The sequence below is a fragment of the Hypomesus transpacificus genome, chromosome 19 (genome assembly GCF_021917145.1).
Source record: "Hypomesus transpacificus isolate Combined female chromosome 19, fHypTra1, whole genome shotgun sequence".
Lineage (NCBI taxonomy): Eukaryota > Metazoa > Chordata > Actinopteri > Osmeriformes > Osmeridae > Hypomesus > Hypomesus transpacificus.
In genome coordinates this window covers 187,778-202,898 of record NC_061078.1, presented here as the reverse complement: position 1 = coordinate 202,898, position 15,121 = coordinate 187,778, and the positions used below count along the sequence as shown (strand labels likewise).

The following is a 15,121-nucleotide window of genomic DNA, read 5'->3' as shown; positions in this document are numbered from 1 at the left end:
TTAAAGTTCAACTTAAATGATCAGTTACATCCCCTTCAATAAAAAGCTGTTTCAGGTGGTGGATTCATATTCATTTTGGGATACAAATGCTCAAAGTGATGCATTAACATTGTATATAGGCAATTGAATTGCAGTATAAGACATTAATTATAATACACAACCCAACTTGACTAACTGACCTCTAGGAACAAACAGAGCTGCTGTTTAACCACTAAATAATCAACACACTAGGAAGGACTGATCAGAACCTGGAACTGGACTGATGGTTTCAGACCTTAGGGGCTAAGCTAAAACTAAAGAGGTTTTGTATTTTAGTCACTCTTTCCAGAGAGGGAGGATGAGGAGACACAGAGGCAAGAGAGGTAGAATGATGCTAAAACAGTACAGGGGGATTTGAACCTGTGACTTCTTCAAAGGTTCTAACTACTGAGCTGTTTTTAACCTACGAGAGAACAGCTTCCATTTCTGAGAGGTCCAGATACACAACGCAATCAGTCTTGATTCAATTACCCCCCTCCCCACACACAGTCATGTCTTATATGCTACTGTACACCTAACACGGAATGACAACAAACTGATAGATCCAGCCAGGAAGCCCTCCATACCCCCTGCTGCCCCCTTCCAAGCCTCCTCCATCCCCCACCCATCCTCCTTCCCCCTCTTGCCCCTCCATGCCCCCTCCATCTCCCCTCCATCCTCCTGCCCCATACCTCCCTCCTCCAGTCCACAGCCTAATGCAGGAGTCCTGTAACATCCCACAAACATTCGGATACTTCTGCTTCACCTCTCTTTCTCCTTTTCTCTCCTCTCTTTTTCTATCTCTCTGTCTTCTCCTTTCTCTCCATCTCTCTCCGTCTCTCTCCCTCCCTGTGTCTCTCACGGTTGTGCATGCTCCGTGCTTCAAGGGCATCCCTGTCCGACGCAGAACCGTGCAGGGACGTGGAGCAGCACATCGACAGCACTACCGTAACACACACACACAAGGTCACAGCACTACCGTAACATACACTCACACACACACAAGGTCACAGCACTGGGTTTTCTGGCAGCTAGGAGGACAGAAGAGAGTTATCCTACCATTTCTCCCACTGGTCCTCCATCCACCCCTCTCCTTCTTCCCCTCCGGAGTCCATGCTGCGAGTGAACCACGGAGGAGAGGAGGAGGAGGTAGAGAGAGGGGAATGAGGTAGAGAGAGGGGGGAGAGGGGAGGGGGATGCTCAGCTGGGTCGATGGGACGAGGAGCCTGATTCGCTGCTTCTGTTCGCTTCTGTTCCGCGTGTTGCTTGAGGACCGTTCGCAAGACGAGAACCAGGAGAGGAGAACCAGAAGAGGAGAACCAGGACAGGAGAACCAGGACATGAGAACCAGGAGACACTGCTGGAGCAGAGGGATATATATATCTCTTTCCTCCTCTGCCTCTCTGCTGTAGACAGGTAGCAGACACTGCTGGAGCAGAGGGATATTGTGTTACCCTCCTCTGCTTGTACTGGAGCAAGTCTACGATTTACTACAGCACAGAGTTGCTGACAGCAGAAGAGAGGAGAGGAGGAGAGGGAGAGAGAGGAGGGGGAGGGAGGGAGAGAGAGGGAGGAGGGGGAGGGAGAGAGAAGGACAGATGAGACAGCAGGGTAGAGCAAGAGTAGGGAGAGAGAGGAGCCCAGCAACAAGAGCAGTCCTGTCTGCTTCATTATTAATGAGGCAGATCGATCATGCTCCGGTTATTCTCATCTCTGCTCTCTCTTTCCTTCTCTCTTCCTTCTCTCTCCATCTCTCTTTCTCTCCCTCTTCCTTCTCTCTCCCTCTCTCTTTCTCTCCCTCTGTCTTTCTCTTCCTCTGTCTTTCTCTCCCTCTGTCTTTCTCTCCCTCTCTCTCTCTTGCTCCCTCTCCTGTGATGGCAGATCACACTCCTATTCTCACCCTCTCTGTGTTCCTCATCTTCTCACTCTTTCTCTCCTTTCGTCTGTGAAGACACTAGAATCTCCAGAACGGTTATGCTGTGACTGTGTGTGTGGCCAGGACAGCCAAGGAGGAACAACTTATTATTAGATGTCATTCACCACCTTGGAGAGAACCCACTACAGTGTGTGTGTGTGTGTGTGTGTGTGTGTGTGTGTGTGTGTGTGTGTGTGTGTGTGTGTGTGTGTGTGTGTGTGTGTGTGTGTGTGTGTGAGCATGCAGCACAGTAAGGGACTGTGTTTAATAAAACATGTACTCACAACAGGAGATGAAGCTCACAAGAACCCTGAACACACACAACATCACAACTCCACATTCACACACGTGTGGACTATTGTAAACACTGCTAACCAGTTAGCCTCTGCTGCTAGCCAGTTAGCCTGTTAGCATCCACTGCTAGCCTGTGAGCCTCTGCTGCTAGCCAGTTAGCCTGTTAGCGTCCACTGCTAGCCTGTTAGCCTCTGCTGCTAGCCAGTTAGCCTGTTAGCGTCCACTGCTAGCCTGTTAGCCTCTGCTGCTAGCCAGTTAGCCTGTTAGCGTCCACTGCTAGCCTATTAGCCTCTGCTGCTAGCCAGTTAGCCTGTTAGCCTCTGCTGCTAGCCAGTTAGCATCCACAGCTAGCCTGTTAGCCTATGCTGCTAGCCAGTTAGCCTGTTAGCGTCCACTGCTAGCCTGTTACCCAATGCTGCTTGCCTGTTAGACTCTGCTGCTAGCCAGTTAGACAGGTGTGTTGACAGGTATTTGCTGTTGGACCACAGTGCACCTCTCTGATCCAACTTCCCTTACCCTTTGACTCCCACTGTGACGGCAGATGGGAGGAGAGGAAAGCTGGGGGGAGGATGGGGGAGGAAGGAAGGAGCAGAGGTCTCCTGGCAACGCTCACTGGCCATGGCAACCAACACATGGCCATAAGGCCCGCCCGGGCAACCAGCAAAGACCTGCGGTGCTGCCACACAGCAGAGCAAACACATCCTCATCCACGTGGGGGCACGCCTGTGTGTACATGTGTGTGTGTTTGTTTGTGCGTGTGTGTGACACACGCAAGCATACACACACCAGCCAGCAAACATACACACACACAATGAGCTGATGCACTCTGACAGAATCCAAAATATCTTCACCTCAGAAATATCACCCAGGCCAGTGGAGAGAGGGAGGAGGTGAGGAAGGAGGGGTGGAAGGGTGTAGGGAAAGTGGGGAAGAAGGAAAGAGGTGACATGAAACATGTTCTTTCTGGGGAGAAATTGGGTCACACTTTACTAGAACCTGCCTTCTACATCCATCACTGTGATACAGCACTTTGAGAGTCCCTCACTAAACCCCAGTGCTAAATGCATAAATGTAAATGTAGCAAGCCTCACTACAACTAGCTAGCCTCACTACCACCAGCTAGCCTCACTACGACCAGTTAGCCTCACTACGACAGGCTAGCCTCACTACGAGCAGCTGGCTTGAGACATCTCTAATGGTCTACCAATGAAGCAGCAGTGTGTAAGTATTCTTTTCCTGCAGACCTAGCTGAGCCCAGGGAGCCAGCAACAGTCCAGTAACTCCTCAGTTTCTAAGGTTGTGGCGAGAACATGTTCCTGGAGTCAGACAGGTGCAGTAGTGATTCTGGTTACATTTATCCATATTGTTTTGACTGTGCAAACCGTGTTCAACAGCTCAATGTGGGTATTAAAAAAAGTTAATGTTTGTCAACACGTTTGCCCCCCCTGGCCTCCCCCCCTCCCCTCAGTGACACCAGTTCCATCTGAGGAGGAGGTCTGGTGGTAGGAGAGGGTCTGGTGGTAGGAGAGGAGAGGGTCTGGTGGTAGGAGAGGAGAGGGTCTGATGGTAGGAGAGGAGAGGGTCTGGTGGTAGGAGAGGAGAGGGTCTGGTGGTAGGAGAGGAGAGGGTCTGATGGTAGGAGAGGAGAGGGTCTGGTGGTAGGAGAGGAGAGGGTCTTGTGGTAGGAGAGGAGAGGGTCTGGTGGTAGGAGAGGACAGGGTCTTGTGGTAGGAGAGGGTCTGGTGGTAGGAGAGGAGAGGGTCTGGTGGTAGGAGAGGAGAGGGTCTGGTGGTAGGAGAGGAGAGGGTCTGATGGTAGGAGAGGAGAGGGTCTGGTGGTAGGAGAGGAGAGGGTCTTGTGGTAGGAGAGGAGAGGGTCTGGTGGTAGGAGAGGACAGGGTCTTGTGGTAGGAGAGGGTCTGGTGGTAGGAGAGGAGAGGGCTGGTGGTAGGAGAGGAGAGGGTCTGGTGGTAGGAGAGGAGAGGGTCTTGTGGTAGGAGAGGAGAAGGTCTGATGGTAGGAGAGGAGAGGGTCTGGTGGTAGGAGAGGACAGGGTCTTGTGGTAGGAGAGGAGAGGGTCTGGTGGTAGGAGAGGAGAGGGTCTGATGGTAGGAGAGGAGAGGGTCTGATGGTAGGAGAGGAGAGGGTCTGGTGGTAGGAGAGGTGATTTGAGGCAGCAGAGTCAGGATGACTACTCTCTTAGACTTATGAGACAAGAGCACTCTCTCTCCCTCTCTCTCCTAATTCTCTCTCCCTCTCTCTTCCTACCTCTCTCTACCTCCCTCTCTCTCCCTACCTCTCTCTCCATTTCATTCTCTCTCTCCTTCTATGCTTCTCTCCCTTTCCCTCCCCCCTTCACAACCCCTCTGCTGGGATTCATCAAATCGACAGGCTGCAGGACTCTCCATCACTTATAAGCAACGTGTGTGTGTGTGTGCACGCGCATGCGTTTGTGAGAGACAGAGAGGGAGTGGGTGTGAAGGAGAGGGGTTTGTGTGAGGGGGAGGGGTGTGTGTGTGTTTGAGGGGAGATATTGTGGGAGAAACAGCACGCATCAGCAAAACAGAGCAAGCAGTAAATGATCAGCAGGAAGGGGGATTGGATTGAGACCAATCACTGTCCTCTGTGTCCAGACTGACTGACAGCATAAATACCTTTAACACTCACATGTAATCTGTCTTTACCTTTCTCTTCAGCTCTCTCTCTCTCTCTCTAACTCACTTTGCATCCCTCTCTCTTTCTGTATCTCTCTGCATCTCTCTCTTTCTGAATCTCTCTCTCTCTCTGCATCTTTCTATTTCTGCATGTTTCTCTCTCTATTGCTGCACCTCTCTCTCTCTGCATCTCTCTCTCTTTGTCTCGCTCTCTTCATCTCTCTCTATCTCTGCATCTCTCTCTGTATCTCTCTCCGTATATTGAGGTGCTGTGCTGACTACAGAGACAGAGAGCAGTGACTGGATATTCTGGAAAGCATCTCTCTGCCTCAAAATCAAAAGGCATGACAGATTCCCAGGGGGTGTTTCACAGTTCAAAGTCTTCTCTCTCTCTCTCTCTCTCTCTCTCTCTCTCTCTCTCTCTCTCTCTCTCTCTCTCTCTCTCTCTCTCTCTCTCTCTCTCTCTCTCTCTCACACACACACAGTTTCAGTCTCTCTCTCTGTCACACACGCACACTCTCTGTCACACACGATCTCTCTCTCCCTTTCATCATTTGTCTTTCTTTCCATGGCTCTGTAACACTGCTTCTCTTCCAGCTACACAGAAACACTCACAGTCCCAACATCCACACACTGAACACTACCTACCATGATGCTGCATGGCAACACTTTACATGAAGGTTACATGAACTACCACGTAACTACACAGAAACAATTGAGGGAGGTTAACATTGCAAACCTTTTCACTGACAGTGTTTTGTCTGTTTATGGTACAACTGTGTCTGCTGTGGTAGAGCTCAGGTCCTGACATACAACACGCTGAACAGCTGAATGACACTAGAACAGACTGGGGAGGGGGAGAGAGAGGGGTGAGAGACACAGGGAGAGGATGGTGTTGCTGGAGGGGGGAGAGAGGGGAGAGAGACACAGGGAGAGGATGGTGGTGCTGGAGAGAGGGGGGAGAGGGGGGAGAGAGACATAGTGAGAGAATGGTGGTACTAGAGGGGGTTTGGGATGATAACAGCCCTCTACATGCTCATTAGTGCCACTCTTAAACACGGGTGTTTTCCTCAAGCCCCAGTTTGTGTGAGTGTGTGTAGATAGGAAGAAGGAAGAGGGGGTTGCACTACAATATGTTAGTGTGAAATACTGTTGGATATAATTCTTACTTAAATCGTTTATACACATTTGATATGTATTGAGAGTATATCCAGCCAGTATGCTGTTGCGTTTGTGCGGTTGACAGATGACCGCACATTTGTGGCTTTACAACAACTCCTCGCCTCACACACGCTCCGTCTGCGCGCTAGACGCCGGTGACAAGACAGCCAGACACGCCCTGAACCACATGTGACAACAACAAAACACCCATCACTCGTTTAACCGTTACCGTCCGTCGTTACCGTCCACAATAGCCTACAGACGTTACCCTGCGGCAGTCCCAGATCAGGCACGTGCTCAGACAGGTGCTATCAACCAGCACCAGCATCCTGCCAACTGCAGCGGCGGGATCCCTGCTGCGATGCCAATGTCTCGCACGGCAAAATCTCGACGCAACGGATCAACAGTAACCGGCGCAGGTGGGCAGTTTACCGCGGTAGAGACGGAGCTTACCTGAAACTGGCTGGCGAGTCAACCTGCACGCGGCGGCCGCTAGCCGAGCGGCCAGACGGCGACGGGTTACTCTTCTCTCTGTCCGCCATACCGGGATTTCACGCATCCATTCGCTCCGGTAGCGGTGTCTGTGCCTCCCAGCTAAACCAGAAAGTGATCAAGCGATGCCGAGATATGAGGTTCCTCAGACGGGGGGTGGGGTGAGGGAGAGAGGAGCGGGAAGTCAGTGGGACTCAACAGACAGCGCGTGTAAAACAATACACTCCTTAATTATATGTGAAACAACACAATCCTAATCTTAACAGTACAGGATAAACCTTGATTTTCAACGATTTATTCTGGTTAGGCTTGGTTTAGGAATACTAAATTGAGACGAAAAATCAAAAATAATTTAGTGTTTAATTTAACTAAACACTTATTTTCTTTTGTTTAAATTACATTTTACGTGACTTTATTAATTTAGACGTTTTTATCCAAAGTGACATTTAAATGGTGTATGTAAACAGTGGGGTTTACATTTACATTTAGTCATTTACAGCAGAAGATCAAGGATCAGAAGTAAATCGTTACCAGTATTGTTACGAACCAGTAACAATACATCTTAAAAGTAGCAACATTTATTGAGTTTGTTCGGAAAGTAAGTCATTTATGTGTATGAATGAATGAATAGAACTGTTGATGTTTGTGGATATTTTAATCTTCCGCTGTAGGTACTGCATTACACCACAACACCCTGCAGATGGCGTTGTGCACCAGGTCAACACCAGAACAACACCGCCACCTAGCGGCCTGTAGCGGACTTCTATCTCTTAGCGTGTGTGAGTGTGAGACTGAAGGAGTGTGTGTGTGAGTATGTGAGTGTGACTCTCAGAGACAACCATCCACTCTCTATCCCCCCACCCAGCCTCCCTCTATCCTCCCCCTACATCACTCCACCCCTCTACCCTCCACCCTCCATCTCTTCAGGAGCACACTGAGGGCCTCTCCAGGGCAGTTCCTGATCAGAGAGGGCCCCCCTGTCCCCCCAGCAGAACACAAGCATCTCCCCTCTTTGCTGAGGGGCGGCGGGGCCCGCGGGGGAACGCTGTGTCCTTTCAGAGGATGTGTGATTCAGTCATTCTCCACAGCTGCAGCTGGCCTCGAACCCTGAGGAATTAACACACACACAATCTCTCTCTCCCTGTCACACACACTCTTCCTGACACAAGCACACTTCAGAAGTGCTCCACTAATTATTCAGAAGTGCTCCACTAGTTATTCAGAAGTGCTCCACTAGTTAATCTCTTCCTCTCTCCTTCTGCTGCTGTCAGAAAGAAAGAGAAAAAAACAGGCAGAAATAAAGGAAGTGAGAGAAAGACAGGGGAGGGAGGGAGAGGCAGAGGGAGAGGCAGAGGGAGAGAGAGACAGGCAGACAGACAGAGGGAGCGAGAGAGAGACAGACAGGTAGTAAGAGACTAAAAAACAGAAGTGAGAAAGCGGGGTATTTCTTAATGAGAGTCCTTTCTTAAGCCCAGGAAAGCGAAGGTCTGTTTATTAGATTACTCTCTCTCTCCCTCTGATGGAGGGAAGGCTGACTTTAGCAGGAGACACACCAGTGCCCTGGTCGTTCACCCCAGCTCAAAGGAGCCTTCTCAACATGGGTTGATAGATGAGCTGAAGATGATCTCATTATTTCATTTGTTAATTATCGCCCTTGGAGACGGGGTCCTGGGGTCCAGGATGGGTGACCCCCTGGCCGTCCTGGAAGCTGAGGGCTGAGGGCCGGTCTCATTCCTGCAGAGGGAGAAAGGAGGCCTGGACAAAGGTAATTTGATTGTGCCTGTGGTCCATATGGCAACAGCAGGCTGGGATGGCTCAACAGGAGCCTGGGGCCCCAGACCAGCCTGCACAATGGCCCCCTCCACCCCTGCCCCCTCCACCCCTGCCCCCTCCACCCACCCCTGCCTAAACAAACAGGCTGAATCTGGTTAGTGGGAGACTGGCCGACAGGACAATGCAGGGAGAGGAGCTGACCCTCGGCTAACACTGCCAAGCATGCGGCCGTTCTCCCAGCCTCCCTCCCAGCCTCCCCCCCAGCCTCCCCCCCAGCCTCCCTCCCAGCCTCCCCCTGCAACCTCTTCTCCAGCCTCTCCCCCATCCTCCCTCCCAGCCTCCCTCCCAGCCTCCCCCCCAGCCTCCCCCTGCAACCTCCCCCTGCAGCCTCCCCTCAGCCTCCCCCTGCACCCTCCCCTCAGCCTCTTCCCCAGCCTCCCCCCCGGCCTCCCTCTGCAGCCTGCTTGCTGCAGATAAGAACATGTTTGCCATTTTTCTGCCAGATTAAACTCCATCCTACCGTCTCCTTTCAGAAGGCTTTAAAAAACGGCCTATGCTTGTCATCTTTCACAGAGCTGCCCGTTGAAAAGCAGAGATTCAGTGATAGAGCGCTGAAAGGAGATTAAGGGGGGCTGAATGCGTGCAGCAAGTTTAGACTGGGAAAAAGGCTGTGGATGAAACCTGATGAATATGTAACTAATATGACCTTTGACCTCCACAGCTGTGATCATGTATCCTCCCTGAGGAGAGAGAGACTGGTGAATTACCTCAGAGAGAGACTGGTCAGTTACCTCAGAGAGAGACTGGTCAGTTACCCCAGAGAGAGACTGGTCAGTTACCCCAGAGAGAGACTGGTCAGTTACCCCAGAGAGAGACTGGTCAGTTACCTCAGAGAGAGACTGGTCAGCCTCAACGAGATTCCTCAAAGAGATTCTTCCACGCAGAGCAAACAAGGACGCAGCAGGACTGGGGGTCGACACGGGGAGAGCTGTCCCATTCCACTGGGATCTGGGGGTCGACACGGGGAGAGCTGTCCCATTCCACTGGGATCTGGGGGTCGACACTGGGAGAGCTGTACCATTCCACTGGGATCTGGGGGTCGACACGGGGAGAGCTGTACCATTCCACTGGGATCTGGGGGTCGACACGGGGAGAGCTGTCCCATTCCACTGGGATCTGGGGGTCGACACGGGGAGAGCTGTCCCATTCCACTGGGATCTGGGGGTCGACAAGGGGAGAGCTGTCCCATTCCACTGGGATCTGGGGGGGGGGCATGGGAAGAGCTGTCCCATTCCACTGGGATCTGGGGGGGGGCATGGGGAGAGCTGTCCCATTCCACTGGGATCTGGGGGGGGGCATGGGGAGAGCTGTCCCATTCCACTGGGATCTGGGGGGTCGACATGAGGAGAGCTGTCCCATTCCACTGGGATCTGGGGGGTCGACATGAGGAGAGCTGTCCCATTCCACTGGGATCTGGGGGGGGGGGGCGGGGGGGGAGGGGAGGAGGGGGGCTATCAATCAACCCATGTGAAAGGAGGGATTAAGCTGGAGGAGAGGATGCCTCGTTAAAGGGAGAAAGGCCGGAGAGGGATGTTGGTCTGGATCAAACAGGCTGCTTCTGGAAACAGGTACCGCAGAAGGTTCAAATCCCCCCCTCACCTCTGGTTCAAAGCTAAATTAAATGAATAAAAATGAATACACACTTCACTGGTAGTAGAATTCCAACAGGGAAGGATGGCAACTGCTTTTGACATGGTGTTTGATGTGATTCTGACAGTGTAAAGTAAAGTCAGCTACAAGCCCAGTGAACCATAACTATTACAAGCAGATGGTGAACAGACTGACTCTAGTAAAGCTATGAGAGTGAGTAAGGGGTTTTCCTTGTGTCTGAAGGCATGTAGATCTGGCCTGTAACAATACAGGCCTAGCAGGCCTCAAGCCTGGGGCTGGCAGTTTCCTCATCCCCACTGGGAGGCCTCAAGCCTGGGGCTGGGCTGGGGCTGGGCTGGGGCTGGGCTGGGGCTGGGCTGGGGCTGATCCTGATTAGTAGTAGTTTCTGTATGTACTATTTGCAAGTCGATTTCGATTAAAGCATCTCCTGAATAAATAACTGAAGTCAAAAGTAAGTACCACCATGGCCCCTCATCAGTACCACCATGGCCCCTCATCAGTACCACCATGGCCCCTCATCAGTACCACCATGGCCCCTCATCAGTACCACCATGGCCCCCTCATCAGTACCACCCAGGGCCCCTCATCAGTACCACCATGGCCCCTCATCAGTACCACCCAGGGCCCCTCATCAGTACCACCATGGCCCCTCATCAGTACCACCCAGGGCCCCTCATCAGTACCACCATGGCCCCTCATCAGTACCACCCAGTTGTGTTTCCTAACTTTCTCTCTAGTTAGTTGAGATGGTTCCTTGTTATTTCTATTTCTTGACCAGTTTTAAGTCCTGAAGTGTATATAACCTCACTGTCTCTCTCTGTCTCTCTCCCTTCCTCTCTCCCTCTCTCTCTCTCTGTCTCTCTCTCTGTCTCTGTCTCTCTCCCTTCCTCTCTCCCTCTCTCTCTCTCTCTGTCTCTCTTTCTCTCTTAGTGGTGCCTTCTATGAGTCTAGTGCATGTGTAACGGGTGTGAACCTGTGAAACTCACTCCTCAGGTATGTAATGGGCTACCCACGTCAAAGAATAGATAGCTTTTCTTTGGTAGCTGGTAGTGGTCGCGCTTGGCAAGTCAGAGGTCGTGCGTTCGAGCCCAGCAAGTGGCGAACGACGCCTTGTAGTGACGGATCGTGGCCACGTCCGTTACATACCATCACACATGGATGACGAGATCACATTCAAACATGGATGCCGGAGATGGCCACGCCCACTCACACTCACTGCCAGTCAGCAGAGATGGCCACGCCCACTCTCACTCACTGCCAGTCAGCAGAGATGGCCACGCCCACTCTCACTCACAGCCAGTCAGCAGAGATGGCCATGCCCACTCTCACTCACAGCCAGTCAGCAGAGATGGCCACGCCCACTCACACTCACAGCCAGTCAGGAGAGATGGCCACGCCCACTCACACTCACAGCCAGTCAGGAGAGATGGCCACGCCCACTCACACTCACTGCCAGTCAGTAGAGATGGCCACGCCCACTCACACTCACTGCCAGTCAGCAGAGATGGCCATGCCCACTCTCACTCACAGCCAGTCAGCTCAGCTCATGGTGGCAGGAGAGGATGAAAAGGTCTTGAGCCACAAACAGCTTTTGTGTCGCCTGCAGCTCTCCCTATTCACAGGTTTGGAGGAGGAGGGGCAGGGGGGAAGAGGAGGGGCAGGGGGAGCAGGCAGGGGAGGCAGGGGGGGAGGGGCAGGGGGAGGAGAGGCAGGGGGAGGCTGAGGGGGGAAGGCAGGGGGAGAAGGAGGCAGGGGGAGAAGGAGGCAGGGGGAGGCTAGGCAGGGGGAGGAGGCAGGGAGAGGCTGAAGGGGGAGGCAGGGGGAGGCTTAGAGTAGAGGCTGAGGGGAGAGGCTGAGGAGAGAGGCTGAGAGTAGAGGCTGAGGGGAGAGGCTGAGAGGCCGTTGTTCTGAAGGAGGTCTGTCGTGAAGCCAAACCCAGGAGCCACAATGGCTAATGCAAATATTCCAAACCCCCCCTGAACAGACCAGTGGAGGGGGAGGAGTCAGGCTTGCTGAAGTTCAAGCTCCATTCATTAGATCATCAATACACACAAACACCAAAATTCACCCTCCATCCTCCAGCCACACACTTCCAAAGGGACAAGTACTCTCTTCCATGCTTCAACCTCAAAGCATATGTAATCAAAAACTTTTTTGAACAAAGTCATTTAAGTCCACAGTCTCAACTGCTCAGAACAGGAACTCGGATCAGCTAATTGGATTCTCGACGATTATCTGCTCTCATTCAGAGCTGCTGTGGTTCTGCAAAGAAGCAGCTCTCACACGAACGAAACTCTAGCAACTGTTTCTTGTCTACTTGTTAATCTTTCACATACAAATTTAAAATATGAACACAAAATACACACGAATAGTTTTATAAATAGAAAAAAAACTTTATTAAACCTACGTTGTATAAAAGTACAAAAAATAACCTCTGAAATCGCATATTTACATACTTGTCCAAAACGGAATGGACCAAGTACATATTTTACAAACCAAGTATCTGATGTAACTAAGGATAAAGGTTTATCCTCGGCAATCTCAACAGTTTGGTGTTTGGCTCTCCTCAGCGTAAATAAATAATGTCCGCTGGTCTCGTGACGTAGTCCCATTTGTTTACTGCGTGTTTCTGACCTCCGTATGCATGCACCGCTGCATGAACGATTATTCCCCCGGTAGTGGGTGGAACACATGTATCTCTTTGAGACACTGTGTTTCAACACCTGTGATAGAGAAACAAACAATGTTAGGGACATAGCATGTGACCATTATTTACTAAACTGCGCTTTGCGTAGTTTAGTAAATAATCAATACTCAGTCAAGTATCGTAATGTTGAGATATGACCAGCTGCATACCTGTTGAACCAGGTGGAGAAATCTAGAAAGTCGTGTTCCTCGGATCCCAGGTGTTTGTGGTTACCGCCTTCCTCCGAGGAAGAGGAGGTAGATAGGGGAGACTCCGGTCCCGCTGAGCAGGTGCTTGATACGGTAACGGAGGGGGACGGAACGCTCCAGCCCTGAAACACCGCGGAAACTGCGTCGTTCTCGTCCAAGAGATGCTGGAGTGCTCGAATATACTCCACGGCCGAGCGAAGCGTCTCCACTTTGCTTAGCTTCCCATTGCTGGCGGCCCCGCTGGGTACGTGCTGACGCAAAGTCTGGAAGCCTGCATTCACCTGCCTCACTCGATTTCTCTCTCGCTCGTTCCTTCTGACCACAGAAGAAGGGAGCTGTTGTTGCTGGGAGTACGGAAAGTTTAGTACGGTAACGTGTGTCCTCTTTTTGCAGCGGAAAAGCTGCGGGGAACCGGAGTGTTGTTTTTTCAAAAGTGTGGACAAACTTAGGTGCTGATCCGGTGAGGAGCTGTCCTGGCTGGATGTACGCAGCGCGACGTCACTGCCTGAGAGCCTTAGAGATAGCGCGCATTGAGAGATGTTTCGACTTGAGGTTACAGTAGATGTCGTGGTTTCCATCTCGGTAGATTCTGAAGTTAAATGCGACGCCAAGTTTCGAAGCACAAAATTCGCAGTCCGGTTCGTCGTCTTGTTTAACTGTGTTTGAAAGTTTAGAAATGCGACCGTATGGGATGGACCTCTCCCTTTTAACCCCCCCCCCCCCCCCCCCCCCCCCCTTCAGACCGACTCTCTTTTGAGGTCCACGATTTTGAGTCCAGCCCCGCTGTGTAATTCTTTGGCACGTCAGGTGCGCGAGCCGGGCGCGTGTCCTCCGCACTCCATCAAGCTCATTTCCATACCAATTATGGCGCATCGCGAGCTCATTGGCTGATTCGAAGGAAGGCCGCGGATGTCTTTTGTTCCGGTCTGAATCTCTGTTCAGCCTAGTCAGTGTTCATTCTTCTCTCTGGTTTAGATTTTTTCTCCTCTTGACAGTTTCCCTCTGATACTGCTTCCAGCCTGCTTTTAAAGGCTTAGAAGAATGATTTTGTGTTTGGAGAAAGTATGTTTATAAATGATACTGTCTGCAGAAAGGTGACAACTTACAGTACCAGAAACATAAAAGTCTGAAAGAATTTCAAAGTTAAAAAGTCCCTTTTATTTACCATCGATATGTTAGTAATCAACTCTTGTGTGGTATTCATATAGAGGGTTTTCACGGACGTCACATTCTGGGTAGTAACCCGGATGCGCGGCCATCTTGGAGGCACTCGATGTAAGCAACTCAACGGAGTACAACGAAAATAACGTAAATTCTACACTCTTTGGTACAACTGTAGCCATGTCTAAACGACCGAAAAGGTCACCAAAACTTGTCCAAGATCCAAAGGCATACAGGGAAGGCCGTGGACCGCAAAAAAAAACGTTGATATGTTGAGAAAATTGGATTTATTGGCGGTGCAGATCCCTACCAGTTAGCTCCATCTACTTGAATCCGTGACGACCCGGTGATTCTGCCTTCAGTTGGATATCTCGATATTGTCAACTACCTGGTTTTCTCGCCGAACCCATACACATGCAGTAGTTTGATATGAATTATATTATGTCAACGTCAGCTTTACAGTAAAATAAGTGCACAGTAAAAACAGTAAAAGCAGTAGGCCTAATTGTTTTTACTATTTACTATAAAAAAATGTTATCAGTACAATGGAAAATTAGTTTTGAGCCGCTGAAATAAACATTTCACAATACCTGACAAGAAATGTGCCGAACAAATCCGTATGTTGTCCAGATTTTTCCCTCGTAGATCTTGGTTAAGCTTTGCCAACCACAAGCGCCTCCTTTCCTCTGACAATCTCTGGCATTCCTTTCCCTGGTTTTAATAACTTTTGGATGTCGATAATATACCAAATGTTTTTCACGATCTGTCCTATTTGTACAACCTGAAACACGGCAATAATTCACAATTTTCCTTGACGACGTTCGGGATATACTTCAGTGCCAGTGCTTTGTTGTGATGCGGAGTGCCTCCAAGATGGCGACTTCCGGTCTGATGACGCGTCGGTGAAAACCCTCTATTTGTATCTCCCAGTCTTTGTCGGTCCGATGGGCAGGGCCGCACATAAGGGGGGAAAGCTTTCTGGGGCCCAGCCGTGGTGGGGGGGCCCAGCCGCGATGCCAGCAATAATCATGTTTGTCTTAAATATTTAAAAAAATTATAACCAATTATATTTTAAACTGAAATACTCA

The 15,121-nt window shown here is 50.8% G+C and overlaps 2 protein-coding genes across 2 annotated transcripts in view; both read right to left on the bottom strand.

The window, feature by feature from the left end:
* Positions 1-6,621, bottom strand: part of mapk8ip1b (mitogen-activated protein kinase 8 interacting protein 1b) — a 30,520-nt gene extending 23,899 nt beyond the window's left edge. The window contains exon 1 of the mRNA XM_047041907.1: positions 6,495-6,621. Within this exon, the coding sequence (XP_046897863.1) occupies positions 6,495-6,583 (89 nt within the window). The 5' untranslated portion in view covers positions 6,584-6,621. The remainder of the gene's footprint in view (positions 1-6,494) is intronic.
* A 5,728-nt stretch (positions 6,622-12,349) lies between these two features.
* Positions 12,350-13,569, bottom strand: LOC124482058 (achaete-scute homolog 1b-like). The gene is made up of 2 exons (XM_047042389.1): positions 12,834-13,569; positions 12,350-12,700 (listed from the first exon to the last, which is right to left on the bottom strand). The coding sequence occupies exons 1-2, from the start codon at positions 13,448-13,450 to the stop codon at positions 12,694-12,696; spliced, it is 624 nt and encodes a 207-aa protein (XP_046898345.1). The 5' UTR covers positions 13,451-13,569; the 3' UTR covers positions 12,350-12,693.
* Between the last annotated feature and the right edge of the window lie 1,552 nt (positions 13,570-15,121).